Source organism: Heloderma suspectum, chromosome 4 (genome assembly GCF_057233095.1).
Source record: "Heloderma suspectum isolate Gila_16-S chromosome 4, 16-S_ref, whole genome shotgun sequence".
NCBI lineage: Eukaryota > Metazoa > Chordata > Lepidosauria > Squamata > Helodermatidae > Heloderma > Heloderma suspectum.
This window is the reverse complement of record NC_139461.1, coordinates 163218261-163234548: the sequence shown is the minus strand read 5'-3', so window position 1 is coordinate 163234548 and position 16288 is coordinate 163218261. Positions and strand designations below refer to the sequence as shown.

The 16288-nt window shown below is 45.0% G+C and overlaps 1 protein-coding gene across 4 annotated transcripts in view; it reads left to right on the top strand.

Annotated features, from left to right (window-relative positions):
- Nucleotides 1-16288, top strand: part of NOS1AP (nitric oxide synthase 1 adaptor protein) — an 89792-nt gene that overhangs the window by 18641 nt on the left and 54863 nt on the right. For all 4 annotated transcript variants that reach the window (XM_084850974.1, XM_084850975.1, XM_084850973.1 and 1 more), the window contains exon 2: nt 4800-4871. In XM_084850974.1, coding sequence (XP_084707100.1) covers nt 4800-4871 — 72 coding nt within the window. The remainder of the gene's footprint in view (nt 1-4799; nt 4872-16288) is intronic.

Here is a 16288-nt window from a genome sequence, read left to right as displayed (position 1 = left end):
AGAATATTCAGTCTTCATTATGGTAGAATGCAGTTTAATCCCTTCACCTTATCTGGTGCTCCTGTGCAGGAGGTTTTAAAAACAACAACCTGGTTTTAAAAACTAATTGTCTGCCCTGTAGTGAGGATGACTTGGTGAAAGGGAGAGTTGACTTTCCCAGCAGAAGGGAAAATAGGCTGTAGACCCAATCCCCTTCAGTTGAAAGCATGTCCTGCTTGCAGTGGGAGGAGGCAGAGAAGGATTGGTCAGTCAGGGTGATCTCTTAGCAATAAAACTAAAATTTCTAAGAGCCCAGCTTCTAAGTAGCTGTCACATATATTAATGGAAGTAGTTGAATTTTCTTTCTTTCCTTCTCTTTTTAAAAAAGAATTGGTTTTAGTGCTGCTCACCCACCCATCCAGCATTTTGAAAAAATATTCTACTCTTCGAATTTTTTCTATCTAAGGACATTTGGCTCACTTAAAGAGCTTAGTGATACCTACCTACTGGAGGTAGTTCAATTGCCATTAATAGTGTGACCAAATAAGACATAAACTAGAAATGCTGACATGCAATATCCCTTCATGATCAGGATCTTCTGTGTGGTGTTTTGTTTTGGTTTTGCTTCAGAGCAATTGCATGGGGTTGCTAATATCATTGGGGGAGCCAACCTTTCCTCTTCCACACTGTTGTCCTACTCTAAATCATACTTGAAGCTGCTATGAGACCCTGGGAAGAAAAAATGCAGGTACCCAGCCATGACATAAGGGGGGTAGTGGTTTAAGCTAAGGCAAGTGGAATGTAATTAGAAAGTTGAGTAATTAATAGCAGACTGTTAGGCTAGGGTGTTGTGTGTGTAGAATGGTGAGGTCAGGAAGTCAGAAGCCTTTGTGCAGGCCCTCAAAGGAGATAACTAGAGAATTAATGGAAAGCCACCTTATTAGGAAGAGAGAGCCTCTGCAGTAAAATGAGGCTGTCTGGATATATAACCTTATTGGTTTTAAAGATCCCCTCCATTTAAGAGCTTAGTTGTATATATTATGCAAGTGGAATGTTACTTTAGAATTTAGTGACTTGCCCCCCTGAAGAACTCTTTGTAGTTTGAAACGTGTTGAGATTACTGTAGCTAATATGTATGTCTGTATATGTCCACAGAAACTAATTTCACAACACAATCTATGGCTACTCAGAAGTAAGTCTCAATGAGTTCAGTGGGGCTTACTCCCAAGTAAATGGGTATAGGATTGCAGCCTAAAACTTTATTTTCTGTCTTTTGGCCACAATATCCCTCAAAGCAGCTTACAAATCAATTAAAGCAAAATAAATAGTGATAGATCATTATAAACAAACTAAAACAGCAAATGGTAAAAAAAACAGATATAAAAACAATTTAGTAGATGCTAAACAGATTATTACGGGTCAAGATTTGTGTTACTAAAAGTACGGGTGAACGGTATGGACTTACCCTGGCATCTCAACCGTAGTAAAGATTGCACCAGGCAAACATATCTGGGGATAGAATTCCACAACTGCCCTTCACCCAGTTACAACCAACGAATGGCTTTGTTGCCATTCTGAGTTTTGGGTGTTGCTCTCTTGTCAAATACTGAGAGGAATTCTTCAGCAGAAGCAAGAGGACCAGATGCTGGACTTGCAGACCCCACACAGCTTTGAGAGACTGCATCCAGTCTAGTGAATTCATCGTAAGTTCACTAAGTTTAACTAATCTTAAGCCTTTTGGCCCCAAGCCCTGCCCTCTTCTTTTTTTGGTCCAGTGTCAACACTCAAATCAATCTGATCCTAGAAACAGAGCTAAAGATGTCAGATAGGATTGTTTAGATGGGATTATTGTTGTTGTTGTTGTTGTTCAGTCATTCAGTCGTGTCCGACTCTTCTGGTAATATGAAGTAATATGCCTGGTCAGAGGAAATGGGTATTGTGCACCCTACGGGATGCCAAACACATTGCAGCATGGGAAGAGTCCGAATATCCTAATAATCCATCAGCAGACTGAGGACCTAGGGTGTGTTTCCACACTATCAGCTTCACCTGGCTTGCAACTTTGTTGCGATGTTTCCCCAGTCGCATCTGCTCCTTTTCCAGTTTCCACAGTGCTGGGGCTCTGTGCTGTTTCCACTGAGCTCTAATCAGATTATTTTCTTGATGGCTGGGTGGAGGCTGGGTTGGGTCTTATTACCTCATCCGTGTTCTTCCTCTTCCTGAGTCCTCCCTCCCTCCCCCTTCGCTGACAGAAACCTACTTCCGGGTGGGATGGGGGGATTGGAAGTGAATGTCATCAGACTGGCAGGGGCTGCTGAATCAGTCGGAGAGTCTCCCCCTCCAGGCTCTGCTCCCCTTAATGGCAATCTCAGGAATAAGCTTCATTGACCGCAAAGGGAGTTACTTCTGAGTAGTCTTCCTGGACGTATCCCCGATTCTGCCCACTGTTGTTCCTTTCCCTCTAAATAGCAGGCTACCGCATTAGGAGGCACCCCTAAGGCTACCACATTAGCAGGCACACCATAAGTCACTATCTCATTATCACACTATTGTGCAAATCTTCCATCAATATGCATACCCTCCACATCAGTATGTTGCTAGGACTCTATCACGAAATAGCACTAACATGCATTTATGCTATTGCGCAATAGCGTGAATGCATGTTAGTGCTATTTCACGATTGAGTGATAGAGTCACAGGAAGATACTGACATAGAGGGCATGCATATTGTTCGAAGACCTGCACAATAGTGTGATAATGAGATAGCGACTTAGTGTGTAATATGAACACTAGACTATGATGCTTGCGGCATTGTTTCGCTGGTCCAAACGACCCAAAGGAATATTAGCCATGGATCCTCCCCACGTGTAGTTCTGGGGAAGCGACCTGAGATAAACCTGATTTTCAGGCTGTAGTGGGAGTACTTGCTTGCCCGCGATAGCAGGCTTATACGCAGTAGTGTTCTAGCGCTTATTTTCAATGATGTTTTAAAAGTTGGTACCTCAGCATCCTGCTCCAAAACAGCGATGAAACTTCTGAAAACAGAGAGGGAAAGGGTTGGTCACTGAGGTCATGAGTGACACACCCACGAAGGCTGGGCTACACGCCCCATGGGCAGGGCTATGATACCGAACCCGGTGTGGTTATGGAAACAGGTCAGCAATGGAGCCGAAGTAAGCTGGAAAAGTCGGACTATAACCAGTCCCAGAAGAAGCGGTTTTTCTGTGATAAAATGTGCAGCTGGTGCTGAATGGCCATGACCTGATGGAAAAACAGAGACCTCACCGCACAGACAGGTTGGAGTAAATCGCTGGTGGAAACACAGCCCTAGCCTTGCTCACCCTCCATGAACTGCTGATGTATTAGAGTTACCGAGTTTTACCAAGACATCAGGCAAGCCTTCCCAAGTACCTGTGTCTAACCACCACTGCTCTCCTCATCATCTGGTCCTGCATGCTAAAAGCACTTTTAGATAGTATGGGAACTGTCTGTTTGTAGTTCCTGGCACATGCCTGTCCTGACCCCTCCCCCACCCTTCCACTCCCCTCCCCCCCCCCCACACACACCCAGACTAACATAGGCTAACATAGTTTTGAACTGGCCATTGATTGCATCTTTATGTATTACCAAAAAATGAAGATGTTAAAGTACTGATTAAAAGAAGAATGCTTAAAATTTGTTAAATACATATTTAAAGTCCTGCTGTGAACATTTATGCCCTGAAAGATTGGATGTATCTCTGAAATTGTTCTCCCATAATTTGAACACCAGTTAGTCCTGTAAAAAATATGGGCCCATTTGCTGTACTATGGGTGTTTTTTTTATTTTTGTTCTGTGAGATAATCCTGCTTGCAATATTTTGATCCACAGAAAACTATTTTACAAAGTGGTTCTGTCTTTGAAATGAGTTTCCCTGTCAGGGAAAATCTGACATGGATTGACTGGGCTTTATATGTCTCAGTCTCTCAAATCCTCACAGGCAGATAGTAGAGAGGAGCTGTTCTTTCTGTGTGGGGGTTGGGTGCTGAAGTCAGCAGTTTGCATATCCAAGCCAGGGGCTGGTGACCTCTGGTCAGGGAAATGGCTTCTCTCTGAGCCCAGGACACTCCTCTCATTACACATCATGTCCCCCTAGAGTAAAGGCTTTTCCTTGCTGGAGTTGGGAGTGGAAGTCTTTTCTTTCTGGGTACCAAGAGAGACTGGAATTTTTCCTCAACCTGTCCCTTGTCTTCCCCCTTTCTTCCCTCTTTCATGTTCCTGCTTCCCAGACATAAAAGGCAACGTGCATGCCTGTGACCCATGGGGAGCCTTTCCCGTTTCTTTCTTTCATCCATCCCAAGCAGCTCCCACTGTTCCTGGATGCCCTGTTTGGGCCATCTGGTGGGGAAGCCCTGTATCTTTACATAGTTTTCCACAATGTGAAGAACTGAGTTTATGCCAGTGGTGATCTCCAGGAAATGCCTGGAGTCTTACATCTACTGTGATCCTTAAATGGCCACTCAAAAACAAGACCCTTCAGTTGAACAATTGTTCACAGCGGCAGAGTTAGCTGGGTTGCTGGCATGTTGCCAGGTGAAGATTTCCCTTCCATTCCCTAACTTCTATAGCGTCCACAAAACAAGAGCTCTGTGGCACTGCATAGAACAAGCATAGAAGTAAATTGGTGTATAGATACCTCTCTATACCCTGGGTACAGAAAGGAGGAGAAGAATGGTAGTTGTTCATGGGAGGAAGCTGCCTGCAAGGTTGGTTTCCTTGTTCAGGATGTTTTTGGTAATGGGGGATTCTTCCCTAACTTCTCTTTTTCTTTTTCCTTCCAGTATATTGGCAGCTTAGATGTGCCGCGGCCAAACAGCAGGGTAGAGATTGTGACTGCTATGAGGCGCATCAGGGTAAGTGGTGGCACTGTTCTTGCTTTGACTCCAGCCTGATTTTAAATCTCTACTGCATCCCGAGGAGTCTGGGGTACGTGATTCACTGTATCTGCCTGGATGGTGTGTGTATGTGTGTCCAGGATATCTGTTTGACTAAACCAAGGGATATGTTTCATCCTATAGAGTCCCAAGAACCTGGTTTGTCACCCTCATGGCTAGTAGCTCTCACAGAAACCTTCTCATAGCTCAGCAACCAAGATAATCTGGCTGGGGCTTCTAATGTAACCTGGTCGCGGCAAACCTCCTCTCCTGAAGCAGCCACGGCTCATTGTGAACAACCTCCAGGACGCACTGCCCTTCGTGGGACAGGAGGAAGCTGCAGGAGGGCAGAGCTGGCTGGGCGAAACAGTGGAAAGGAAGGAAGCTTAGGCGGGCAAAGGCAGAACACAGGAGGGAGAGAGGCAGCTCTGCTGGAGAACAGGAGAGGGTGGGATCGGGGAGGAGGAGGGAGGGACAAGGACAGTGCCTCCCTGTAGGTCTCCCAGCCAACCAGGTATAGCAAGCAAACCATGACAGCACTCTCACTAAACCTGGCCTTAGCCTTTCTGTCAAAGGAGTTTATAACTCCAGAAAGCTACCAGCCCACATCTAGAGTTAGCTATCAACAAGAGTGGTTAATAGAAGGGGAATGGTACAACTGGAGCCCCCTTTCTAGCCGATTGTGCTCCTCTGGGTATCCACTAGAGAAACAAGAAATAGTGGCTCCAGGAAAACTACAGAGTAGATCCCAGTGTGGAATGGTGGGCATAGGAATGGGACTTCTCTCGCTAGTAAGAGAAGCAAGGTTGCCAACTTCCCTGTACCCAGTGAAGTAACTGGAGAGTGCCAGTCTGATCTGGCAGCCGTTTCCCATGTCTTGGTTATGTCACGGTTAGACTCTTGCAATGTGCTCTGCATGGGGCCACCCTTGAAGAGTGCCTGGAAGCATCAATTGGTGCAAAATGCGGCAGCTAGGCTGCTGACCAATACATGGCGTCATGATCGTGTTACCCCAGTACTGAAAGGTCCTCACATTCAGTTCCTGTTGTTTTCTGGGATCAATTCAAGGTGTTGCTTTTAAGCTTTAAAGCTCTAATGGCTAACTTGGCTCTCTGAGGGACTGTCTATCTCAGTATGAATCTGCTTGATTATTAAGATCAGCAGGAGAGGCCCTTTCAAATTCACCCTCGCTTGCAAACGCCCATTTGTTGGCCACGCAGGAAAGGTCCTTCTCCTGTGTTGCTCCCAAACTCTGGAACGTGTTCCCTCTGGAGCTGCGACTGGTCCCCACTTTCTCTGCTTTCATGAAGGTGGTCCAGACACATCTTTTTAACTTCGCTTTTAAAATTGTTATTATGGTTTTAAAGGTTGTTTTTAGTTTTTTGATATGTTACTATTTGATTATTGCTTTTTTGTAAACAGCCTTGGTTGGCTTCAGAAAGATGATGTAGAAATACTGTGAATGAATGAATGAATGAATGAATGAATGAACATTCCTGCACCCAAGGAAGTAATTGGAGATTGCCAACTGATCTGTGCCTAGTGAAGTAACTGGAACCTGTAAATAAAAGTAGTGTTCATGGAGCTAATGGAGGACGAAGGGTATAATGTGTCCCTCCCAGATTATCTTGCCACACTCATCCTTGCCGCATGTGTGCCATTTCTAGTAATAATAATTTTAATATAACTATCAATGTGCATGGTTCGGTACAGAGTAACAGCAAGAAGACAGGTCCCTGTCCTGAGGAGCTTACCCTCTAGAAGTACCATAGACAGGGAAGGCAGCAGAGGGGTGGCAGGAAGATGGAGGAGTGGGTAAGCAGGAGAAGAGCATGCATTTAGTTCAATTACACATGCTTAAGCTTAGTTTTAGTAGGGGGTGGAGAATGAGGGGTTGTGTGCCAGTGGCTTCATGGAAAACATGGGCTTTCAGGTGGGATTTGAAGGAAGAGAGGAAAGCAGCATCACATAATGTTCTCGGGTGAAGTTTCAAGCAGTTTTTCTACAGGTAAACCAAATACTTGGTTTAAGCAGCCAAACTGAAGTGCACAAATTAAATATATTCATAGTTTATCTGATCTTAGGAGGTGGGCAGGAGTCCACAAATTTTGGCTGAGGCTGAGTAGCCAACTCAGAACTTCTGATCGCTAGGACCCTACCCCAGCCCCAGCCTCGGCTTGGCATTGCACCTCCATGTGAAAGTGGGGACACGCCCCTGCTTCCTTCCCCAGCTCCAGGTGAAGAACTGGGGGTGGGCAGAGCTTCAGAGGCCAAGCACATGTGCAAGACTGATCTGCACACTCCTTCTGTGGTGCCGGACTTGGAGCTAGAGGAGGGGAACAGGCTTGATTGGGCAGTTCCTCCAGTGCCGGAACAGCACTTTGTCCCCAGCCTTTGTCTGCAGCTTGGTACTGGAGAGGAGGGCAAAGATCTTCCTTGTCGTTGCACTGCATCCTCCAAAGCTCAGTGTGACTGCAAGGATTGTCCTCTGCCTACTCCCGCTCCAGGCTGGAGCTGAAGTGCAGAGCTCCCCACATCACCCTCACCAGAGGGTAATGAACACTTGCCATGGAGAGGGTGGGCAGGGGAACTGTGGACGCTTGGAGCTGGGGCTCAGTTCTTAAGTCATTTTATCATTTATATTTCCAAGTTTTGAAATATGAAATTTCGCTGCAAGTTTTTTTAAAAAAATCACGCACATCCTATTGATTCACTCACACAGCACTCTGAGTATGTTCTGCTCCACTCCTGCGCCAGAAATCTTTTCTGGCCTCTGCATACCTGTGCCTCCACTCCCTTGCCCAGCTCCAGTCCCTGTTGAGCCCATCACTGGATTGCATAAAAGAGTCCAATACTGCACCAACTGTGGTTCCTGAAACCCACCGTAAAGCAAATGGGGAGCCCCAAAGGCCCTATGTACAGCCTTGCATAAGGGGAGGAAGGACTCAGGTATCCCTGTGACATCTATTGGGTGACGTCACGTTCACTATGTAGGGCCCATGGCAGAGGGACTGGCAGGACAGTAGATGAGAGGGACCCCTTCTGAGCTCCCTGTGTGGGGTTTGGCTACAGAGGGACGGGGCAAAAGCTGGCTGGGCTGCCACTGACACTACCCTAGGGAGAAGTGCCCATCCACTTGGTGGTGGTGGTGTGGGGAGAGTTAAGGAACCCCCTATCCAGAAAGGTGCGTAGAATCTCTGTGGTTGGGATGGAGAAGGAAATAGCATGAGTTCCACCTCTAGGTCTGTCTAGAGTTCCAGTACCCTAGGCACTGTCCGGAATGGCAGAAAAGACAGCTGCTGCTTCTAGTTGCTAGCTGCAGAGTTTCCATCCAGGGTCTCCTGGAGATTCCCAGCCTTTGCTTGTCTTCACAGCTGGAGCCCTGACATTTTGAGAACCTAGATATTGGGAGCAATTTGAGGAGCACATTTAATCTGCTTTCTCAGAAGTTCTTAGTCACTCTCCATTTCTACATGATGGTGAACATGGTTCTGTATAATACTGAGGCAGGGCTGTCTTCTCTCCCTGGAAATTAAGTCCTGCTGACCCAGTATGTTTGATCTGCACAGACATGCAACAGTGGTATCCAGCCTCCTTTTTTCCTATCCCTGCTCAGTCCTGTGCAAATAAAAAAAAAAGGCAAATAATGGGAATTCCTGAAATCCCTGCCTTAATCTATTGCTCTGAATTCCATCTTGAGATGGCAGGCAAAATGGGTATAGGCTGGAAGACTTGGAAGGGGAGTGTCTCTAGCCCTTCCTGGAACTTAGAATTACAAAGCAGGGGTGGGATGGGACAGGACAGTGGCAGGCTTTTTGAATGTAGAAGGGCAGGTAATTGTTCACCAAAGTACGGTCCTCTTTACTATTCTCAGCCAGTCTCACATTGTGCATCACAAGTCGAAGAGTGAGAGAGAATATGGCGAGGTGTACCACTTCCAGAGCTGGACAAAAAATATAATCAAATACTTATGTAAGATGCATTTAAAATACACAATTGGGTCTGGGTAAAAAATCACATTCCTAAGTCAAAATAGCTGCTTGGGATTTTTCCAACTCCACATGAAATGCAAATGTGTTTATATTAGAACTGTCACCCAATTATTTAGAAAACGCTCCTATGCTCTCTGAGTGGAGTCTTCCATATTGAAGGCTCCACTCCATCGAATGCCCTGTCAGCAAAAGCCAACTGGATAGAAGTGTGGTGAGAGGCAGGCCTTTTGGTATTTTTCCTCCCTCCATGGGTTCAGATTCTTCCATCTTTTTTATTATGCAAAAGAAACAAGTAGGTGTTTCAAAAGGCACATACAAAACGAAGGACCAATCTAACACGCAAAGGAATTTTTTCAGTTTGTGCAAATCCTGGTCCATGAAGATCAAAACTGAAGTTTATGCAAACTTAGATCTTTTGGACGCCAAGGCTGAGTCTCACTTTACTTTTTGTATTCAGTTGAACATACCCATTCAACATATACAGATGTTTCTTTCAGTCAAGAAATGTGCACACATTTTTGGTACTTGTCCCTTTTAAATTGCATGTGATTGGAACATGACTTATATATATTTTAAGGGGACTTGCATATATTTCAAGTCTGAAAATCCATTGGCCTGTGAGCTTCCTTCTTGATGGACTCCACATGGATTTTGTATTCTATAATTTATACTTGTGTACACGTGCTGATTTCGGCTTAAATTGAAGAACGTTGGGAAAACCACTAAACCGTTCAGGTATGACCTAAATCATATCCCTGATGAATATACAGTGGAGGTGAGGAATAGATTTCAGGGATTAGACCTGATAGACAGAGTGCCTGAGGAACTATGGACGGAGGTCCGTAACATTGTTCAGGAGGCAGCAACGAAATCCATCCCAAAGAAAAAGAAATGCAAGAAAGCCAAGTGGCTGTCTGATGAGGCTTTACAAGTAGCTGAGGAAAGAAGGGAAGCAAAAAGCAAGGGAGAAAGGGGAAGATATACCCAACTGAATGCAGAGTTCCAGAGAATAGCAAGGAGAGACAAGAAGGCCTTCTTAAATGAACAATGCAAAGAAATTGAGGAAAACAACAGAATGGGAAAGACTAGAGATCTCTTCAAGAAAATTGGAGATCTCAAGGGAACGTTTTGTGCAAAGACGGGCATGATAAAGGACAAAGAAGGCAGGGACCTAACAGAAGCAGATGAGATTAAGAAGAGGTGGCAAGAATACACAGAAGAACTATACAGGAAAGATCTGAATGTCCCTGATAGCCATGATAGTGCGGTCACTGAACTTGAGCCGGACATCCTAGAGAGTGAAGTCAAGTGGGCCTTAGGAAGCATTAGTAACAACAAAGCTAGCGGAGATGACAGTATTCCAGCCGAGCTATTTAAAATCCTAAAAGATGATGCTGTTAAAGTGCTGCATTCAATATGCCAACAAATCTGGAACACTCAACAGTGGCCACAAGACTGGAAAAGGTCAGTTTACATTCCAATTCCAAAGAAGGGCAACGCCAAAGAGTGTTCAAACTACCGCACCATTGCGCTCATTTCACATGCCAGCAAGGTGATGCTCAAAATCCTACAAGCTAGGCTTCAGCAGTATGCGAACCGAGAACTACCGGAAGTACAAGCTGGGTTTCGAAGAGGCAGAGGAACTAGAGATCAAATCGCCAACATTCGCTGCATCATGGAGAAAGCAAGAGAATTCCAGAAAAACGTCTCTTTCTGCTTCATTGACTACGCTAAAGCCTTTGATTGTGTGGATCACAACAAACTGTGGCAAATTCTTAAAGTGATGGGAGTACCAGACCACCTTGCCTGTCTCCTGAGAAACCTATACAAAGGTCAAGAAGCAACAGTAAGAACCAGACATGGAACAACCGATTGGTTCAAAATTGGGAAAGGAGTACGACAAGGCTGCATATTGTCACCCTGCTTATTTAACTTATATGCAGAGTACATCATGAGAAATGCCGGGTTGGATGAATCAGAGGTCGGAATTAAGATTGCTGGGAGAATTATCAACAACCTCCGATATGCAGACGATACCACCCTAATGGCAGAAAGCGAAGAGGATCTAAAGAGCCTCTTGTTGAGGGTGAAAGAGGAGAGTGCAAAAGCTGGTTTGAAACTCAACATTAAAAAAACGAAGATCATGGCGTCTGGCCCCATCACTTCCTGGCATATAGAAGGGGAAGAAATGGAAGCAGTGACAGATTTTACTTTCTTGGGCTCCAAGATCACCGCAGACGGTGACTGTAGCCACGAAATTAAAAGACGCTTGCTCCTTGGGAGGAAAGCTATGGCCAACCTAGACAGCATAGTAAGAAGCAGAGACATCACCTTGCCGACAAAGGTCCGTCTAATCAAAGCTATGGTTTTCCCAGTAGTAATGTATGGCTGTGAGAGCTGGACTATAAGGAAGGCTGAGCGCCGAAGAATTGATGCTTTCGAACTGTGGTGCTGGAGAAGACTCTTACGAGTGCCCTGGACTGCAAGGAGGTCAAATCAGTCCATCCTAAAGGAAATCAACCCTGAGTGCTCATTGGAAGGACAGATACTGAAGCTGAAGCTTCAATATTTTGGCCACCTAATGCGAAGAGAAAACTCCCTGGAAAAGACCCTGATGCTGGGAAAGACTGAAGGCAAAAGGAGAAGGGGACGGCAGAGGATGAGATGGCTAGATAGCATCACGGATGCAATGAGTATGAACTTGAGCACGCTCCGGGAGAGAGCGCAGGACAGGAAGGCCTGGCGTGCTATGGTCCATGGGGTCACGAAGAGTCGGACACGACTGAACGACTGAACAACAACAACAACATGTGCTGAAGTAAGAATGTACTCTTATTTTGGTCAGGAGAAAAAACTGCAGCTATGCCAGTATTTCCCAAGAATATATGACCTACCATTTACTTTTTTAAATGGACGGGAGGAATCATCATTTTGTATCTTATATGCAAGAGTAGGGCAGGCAGAAAATTAATCATACAGCATTCCTGGCTCCATGATGCTGTGCACATTCCTAGGAACCACTTACCACTTTCCTTCTTTTAGTCCATTGCTTTCCCTTGCTGTCTCTGTTTAGGGCAGCCACCAGGATAGAGCAGGAGCATAGTTGTAATGCTGGAGGCCTTTGTAAATACAGAAGGCTGGCCTGCCAGCCAGCCAGACGCTGCTGCTGTCTTGCAGAAGCATCAGCCCTGTGCTCTTGGGAAGCTGTGCTTGTGCACTTGCCACAAGCGCTTGCTTTTCTGCTTGCCATGCCCACCCACTGGGGCCTGCCTGTGCTGCTGCTGCTAGTGGAGGGGAGTGGAGAAGGAAGCCCCAGCCAGCTTAGCAACAGGCAGCCCAGGCTAGGTGGGAGGGATGTGGCCTGGGGTTTTGTGTGTGGGGGGGAGCAAACAGGCCGCAGAAGCCACCACTGCCAGTGCTACCTGTCTTATTCACCTTCCTGCTTGTGGCTTCTGAACAAGCCCAGTGGAAAAGGGGAGGAACCACCCATCCTTTCTGAGTTCTCTGCACTGAGTGGAGCATTCAGTGATGGAAGCCTGTCAAGTAGATTTGTGGAGTCCTTTCTGGGGCTCCCTTCACCACAGCTGTGCAGGTTAAAATGGGAGGGGCAGCTGGGCCTGACTTGGTGGTGGATGCCTAGCTGGAAGGGCCCAGTGGAAGTGAAGTTGTGGAGGTGATACCCACTCATGTCCTTCCTCATGTGGGCTGTTGAGGGCATCATTGTCTTAATTCCTGGTGCAGGGCAGTGTTTTTTTTCAAGCACTTTGTTAAGCAACGGGATTTAACAATCCCTGCCCTAGAATAGACCCATTGCAAACGCAGGCTAGCAGACAGGAGTTAAGATCAACCTTTTCCCCTTTTGCAGCCCGATCGTGTGCATGTTTATGCTGAAGTAAAGCCCATTGTGTTCAATGGCACTTAGTTTCAGGTATTGTACATAGGACTGCATCGTTACGACCAACTGCATGTGGTGCAAGAGATCAGTGATAGGATCTTCCCACCTTTTGTTTGGTTTTTTTTAAAAAATCGTCTTCACTGCCAATTTACTGATCAGAATTGCTTCCCCCACAATCCTCTGTTAGCTTTGCAGAGGACGGGGGAGAGCACCCCCTCCTTCACTCCTGTACCTTTATTGTGCTCACAGTAGGGTAGGGCTAATAGCAATTTCAAGACAGGAGCATCTTTGATCAGTAAAATGGCATGATGGGGGGCAGGGTTTAACACCCCCTCTCCCTGGCACCACTGCCCCAATAATACTTTTTAATGTGTTTTATTCTTGTTTTTTTTGTTATTGGTTGTATTGTTTTTTTAAATTAATATTATGTATGTTGCCCTGAGCACTTCGACTACAGGGCAACTCATAAACTGAATAAATAAAAATAAATAAGTTAGATAAATCCAATTAGACATTCCCCTCCCCACAGCTGCTTTTAAGTTAAGTTAAACACATATGCACTTTTCAGGAGTTCAGATTATGGGTCTCCCATATCACATGTAATTTGGCTCTTTATCTCTGTGTTTTGGGATTTCCTGATATGTATGCATTTTGTCAGTTCTTTCTGCTGAGGACAGTAAAGCATCAGAAAAGACAATGCAAAAGGATGCAAACTAAAGATGCAATCTAAACTAAGGATGCAGTCCTTTGCAGACTGACATGGGAGTAAGCCGCTCTAGTTGGACTTGCTTCCAAGTAAAGCATGCCTAGGAGCGTCTCCACACCAGGCTTTCTATCTCACAACTTTACTGGAGCTTCTGCTTCTGGATTCTTTGCAAGATTAAGTTCAGCCATTTAAGCACACTTCCCCTTTTTCCAGGGATTTCCTTTATCTGCAAGTTCTAGATGTTTCATTATATAGCCACAAGATGGTGCTGTGGTTATAGCACAAGTCCGTCATTACACGTTGAGATTCAAATTGCTGTTTTTAAATAGCTCATTATTGCCATTACAAATAAAGCCATGGAAATGGTCACAAAGTACAGGAGAGGCCTTGGAGAGTGGTGACATCATGTAAAGGATCCGCAAACTTCCATGAGTAACGAGTCTCGATTGCAGGATAAAAGCCCTGTGTGGAGAAGCCCTAGAACTAGGATGTGGGTATTGCTTTGATTAATGCAAAGGAGGAGGGACTTCACATTTTTGGAAGAATGTTGATCGTTGCGTTCTCTTACAAATTGAGCATCAGTGCTCAGTAACAAGCAAGAGGTGCCTGGACTGATCTTCCTAAGGGTCATGTCCTGAGACTTTTCCTCTCAATCCCAGAGCCAATGGGGGGGGGCAGGGGGGGATAGGCCATTGTGAAGGAAAGTCCTTGCCTTCCACTCTCCTCACACATCCTTAGTCCCTGGGCCCCAGGTTGGATTTTAATTGGTGAGAGGGGAGAAATTTTGCTGACTGATTCCCTGTCAGACAAGGATTCAAGATAATGCTAATAACTGTTGTTTTGCTGATATATGGGATATTTCGTTCAGTTGAGGTTAAATCACTGACTTGAACTTTTGTGTTCATTCTCCCTGGCATGTCTGAACAATTTTGCCCAGATGTATTTTTCCCCTTTCCTTTACATTGCAGTTGTAGGAATGTTTGTAAATAGTCCCTGCTCCCCTGAGCAAAAGGACTTTCTACCTGTGGACTTTGCACAAAATACTTTCTCAGAGCAAGCATCCACATTTCTCAAGAGAAGTAATTAAATCTGTTCATATATCAGAGGGAAGCAACAGGGAAACAAAGAGACAGCCTGCTACAAATCTGTGCACACGGACTTGAAAGCAAGGCCCATTGACATCAGTGGGGCTTTCTTCTGAAGCGAACATGTATAGGATGGGGCTGGAGGGGTGTGCAAGTATCTTATGCCAACGCTATATTTAGCCATCAGTCCAGGCAACAACATATGTCAGCGAGAGAAGGGAGTAGGTTACAAAATCCCCCGCTTGCTTGGGAGTGAGCGCCATCAAAATCAGTGGGTTTTGTTTTTTGCGTAAGAGGGGGTTGGTGCCTGGAAGCATGCATTGGTTATCTGTCACAAGATCTTTGTGTAGCTCTTCTAGTTACAGTGAACTTTTAGGGTTTGATTTTAGAACTCCTGATTTGCAATTCGTGTAGTGTGTGGCAGGTAGTTGGCTGGTTCTCCCAGGTGCAGTGCCATTTTGCAGCTGTCTCCATGCAGTAGTCATTGCAGTGGTGGTTTTTTAAAAAAGAGTACACACCCCTGCAAATGAAGCTGTCAGGGAAGGAACTGGTCAGAAATAAACTAAACACTTGCATCTGAATATGCAATAAGTAACACTCCCACTGTAAACCAATATCAGTTCTTTGCAAGAACCCTTCATACACTTTGCCCCTACATAGCCAATGACACATAAATCAGGTTCATCATCATTTACATTTCTATACTGCCCAATAGCCAAAACTCTCTGGATGGTTTAGAAAGATTAAAAACATTAAAAAATATAGACGTGAAAAGCCATTTACATAAAAAAACACATGAACAGAGAAACAAATAATAATAAAGATGCATCAACATTTGCACATTCCAAATTACCCTTGTCAATGGATTATATTGATTAATAAACAACTTGCCTTTATTAGCAAAGCTAAATGTTGCCTGACCGTTATGTAAAAGTATTTTACATATAATTAAGTAATATACTTTTACTGAAGTATCCAATGATAATTAACTGTGACCTGGTTTGGACAGTATGAAAACCCACCATGGGTTAATTTACCTGCAAGGAGCTGCAGCATGTGCCATTATGAATATGCAAGCCCCAGCTGGGGGTTGCCGTGGCTTGTCGTGTTGTCTGAATCCAGGTGGCAGGGGTTATTTAAGGGTTAAACAATCCTCATGTAATGCACAGTCTGTTTTAGGGTTATGCGAGGGTTGTTTAACCCTCAAATAACCCCCACCACCTGGGGTTGGTGGGGGTTATTTGACATCACAAGCCACAGCAGCCCCTGGCCAGGGCTTGCATATTCATAATGGCAGCCAGCACACGCTACAGCAACTTGCAGGTAAATTAACCCACGACAGGTGCAAACTGGCCCATTCTGTTGCTGTGAAATACATTTTTTCCCCCTCAAACTGGGTTTTATAAAATCTCAGGCAAATGGTATAACAGCCTTTATTATAGTCTGATTACTAACTGAAGTTGTTGCAGCTTCAGAAAACCTTACTGAGCTACGAGTGATTTTATCTCTTCATCCTATTTCAGCTTGTGGAGAGATGTAACTTTCCATCTGGTGACAGAGGCTAGATTTGAAGAGGGTCATCCTAGCTCAGACCTCCTACTCCCAGCCGCTGTGCTATGTGAAGGCCTTGGAATGGCTTATAGTAACGTAGACAAGGCAATGAAATAATCTAAACCGTTTAAAAATGCACATTAGTAGCAGAAACTTCTCACATCCCA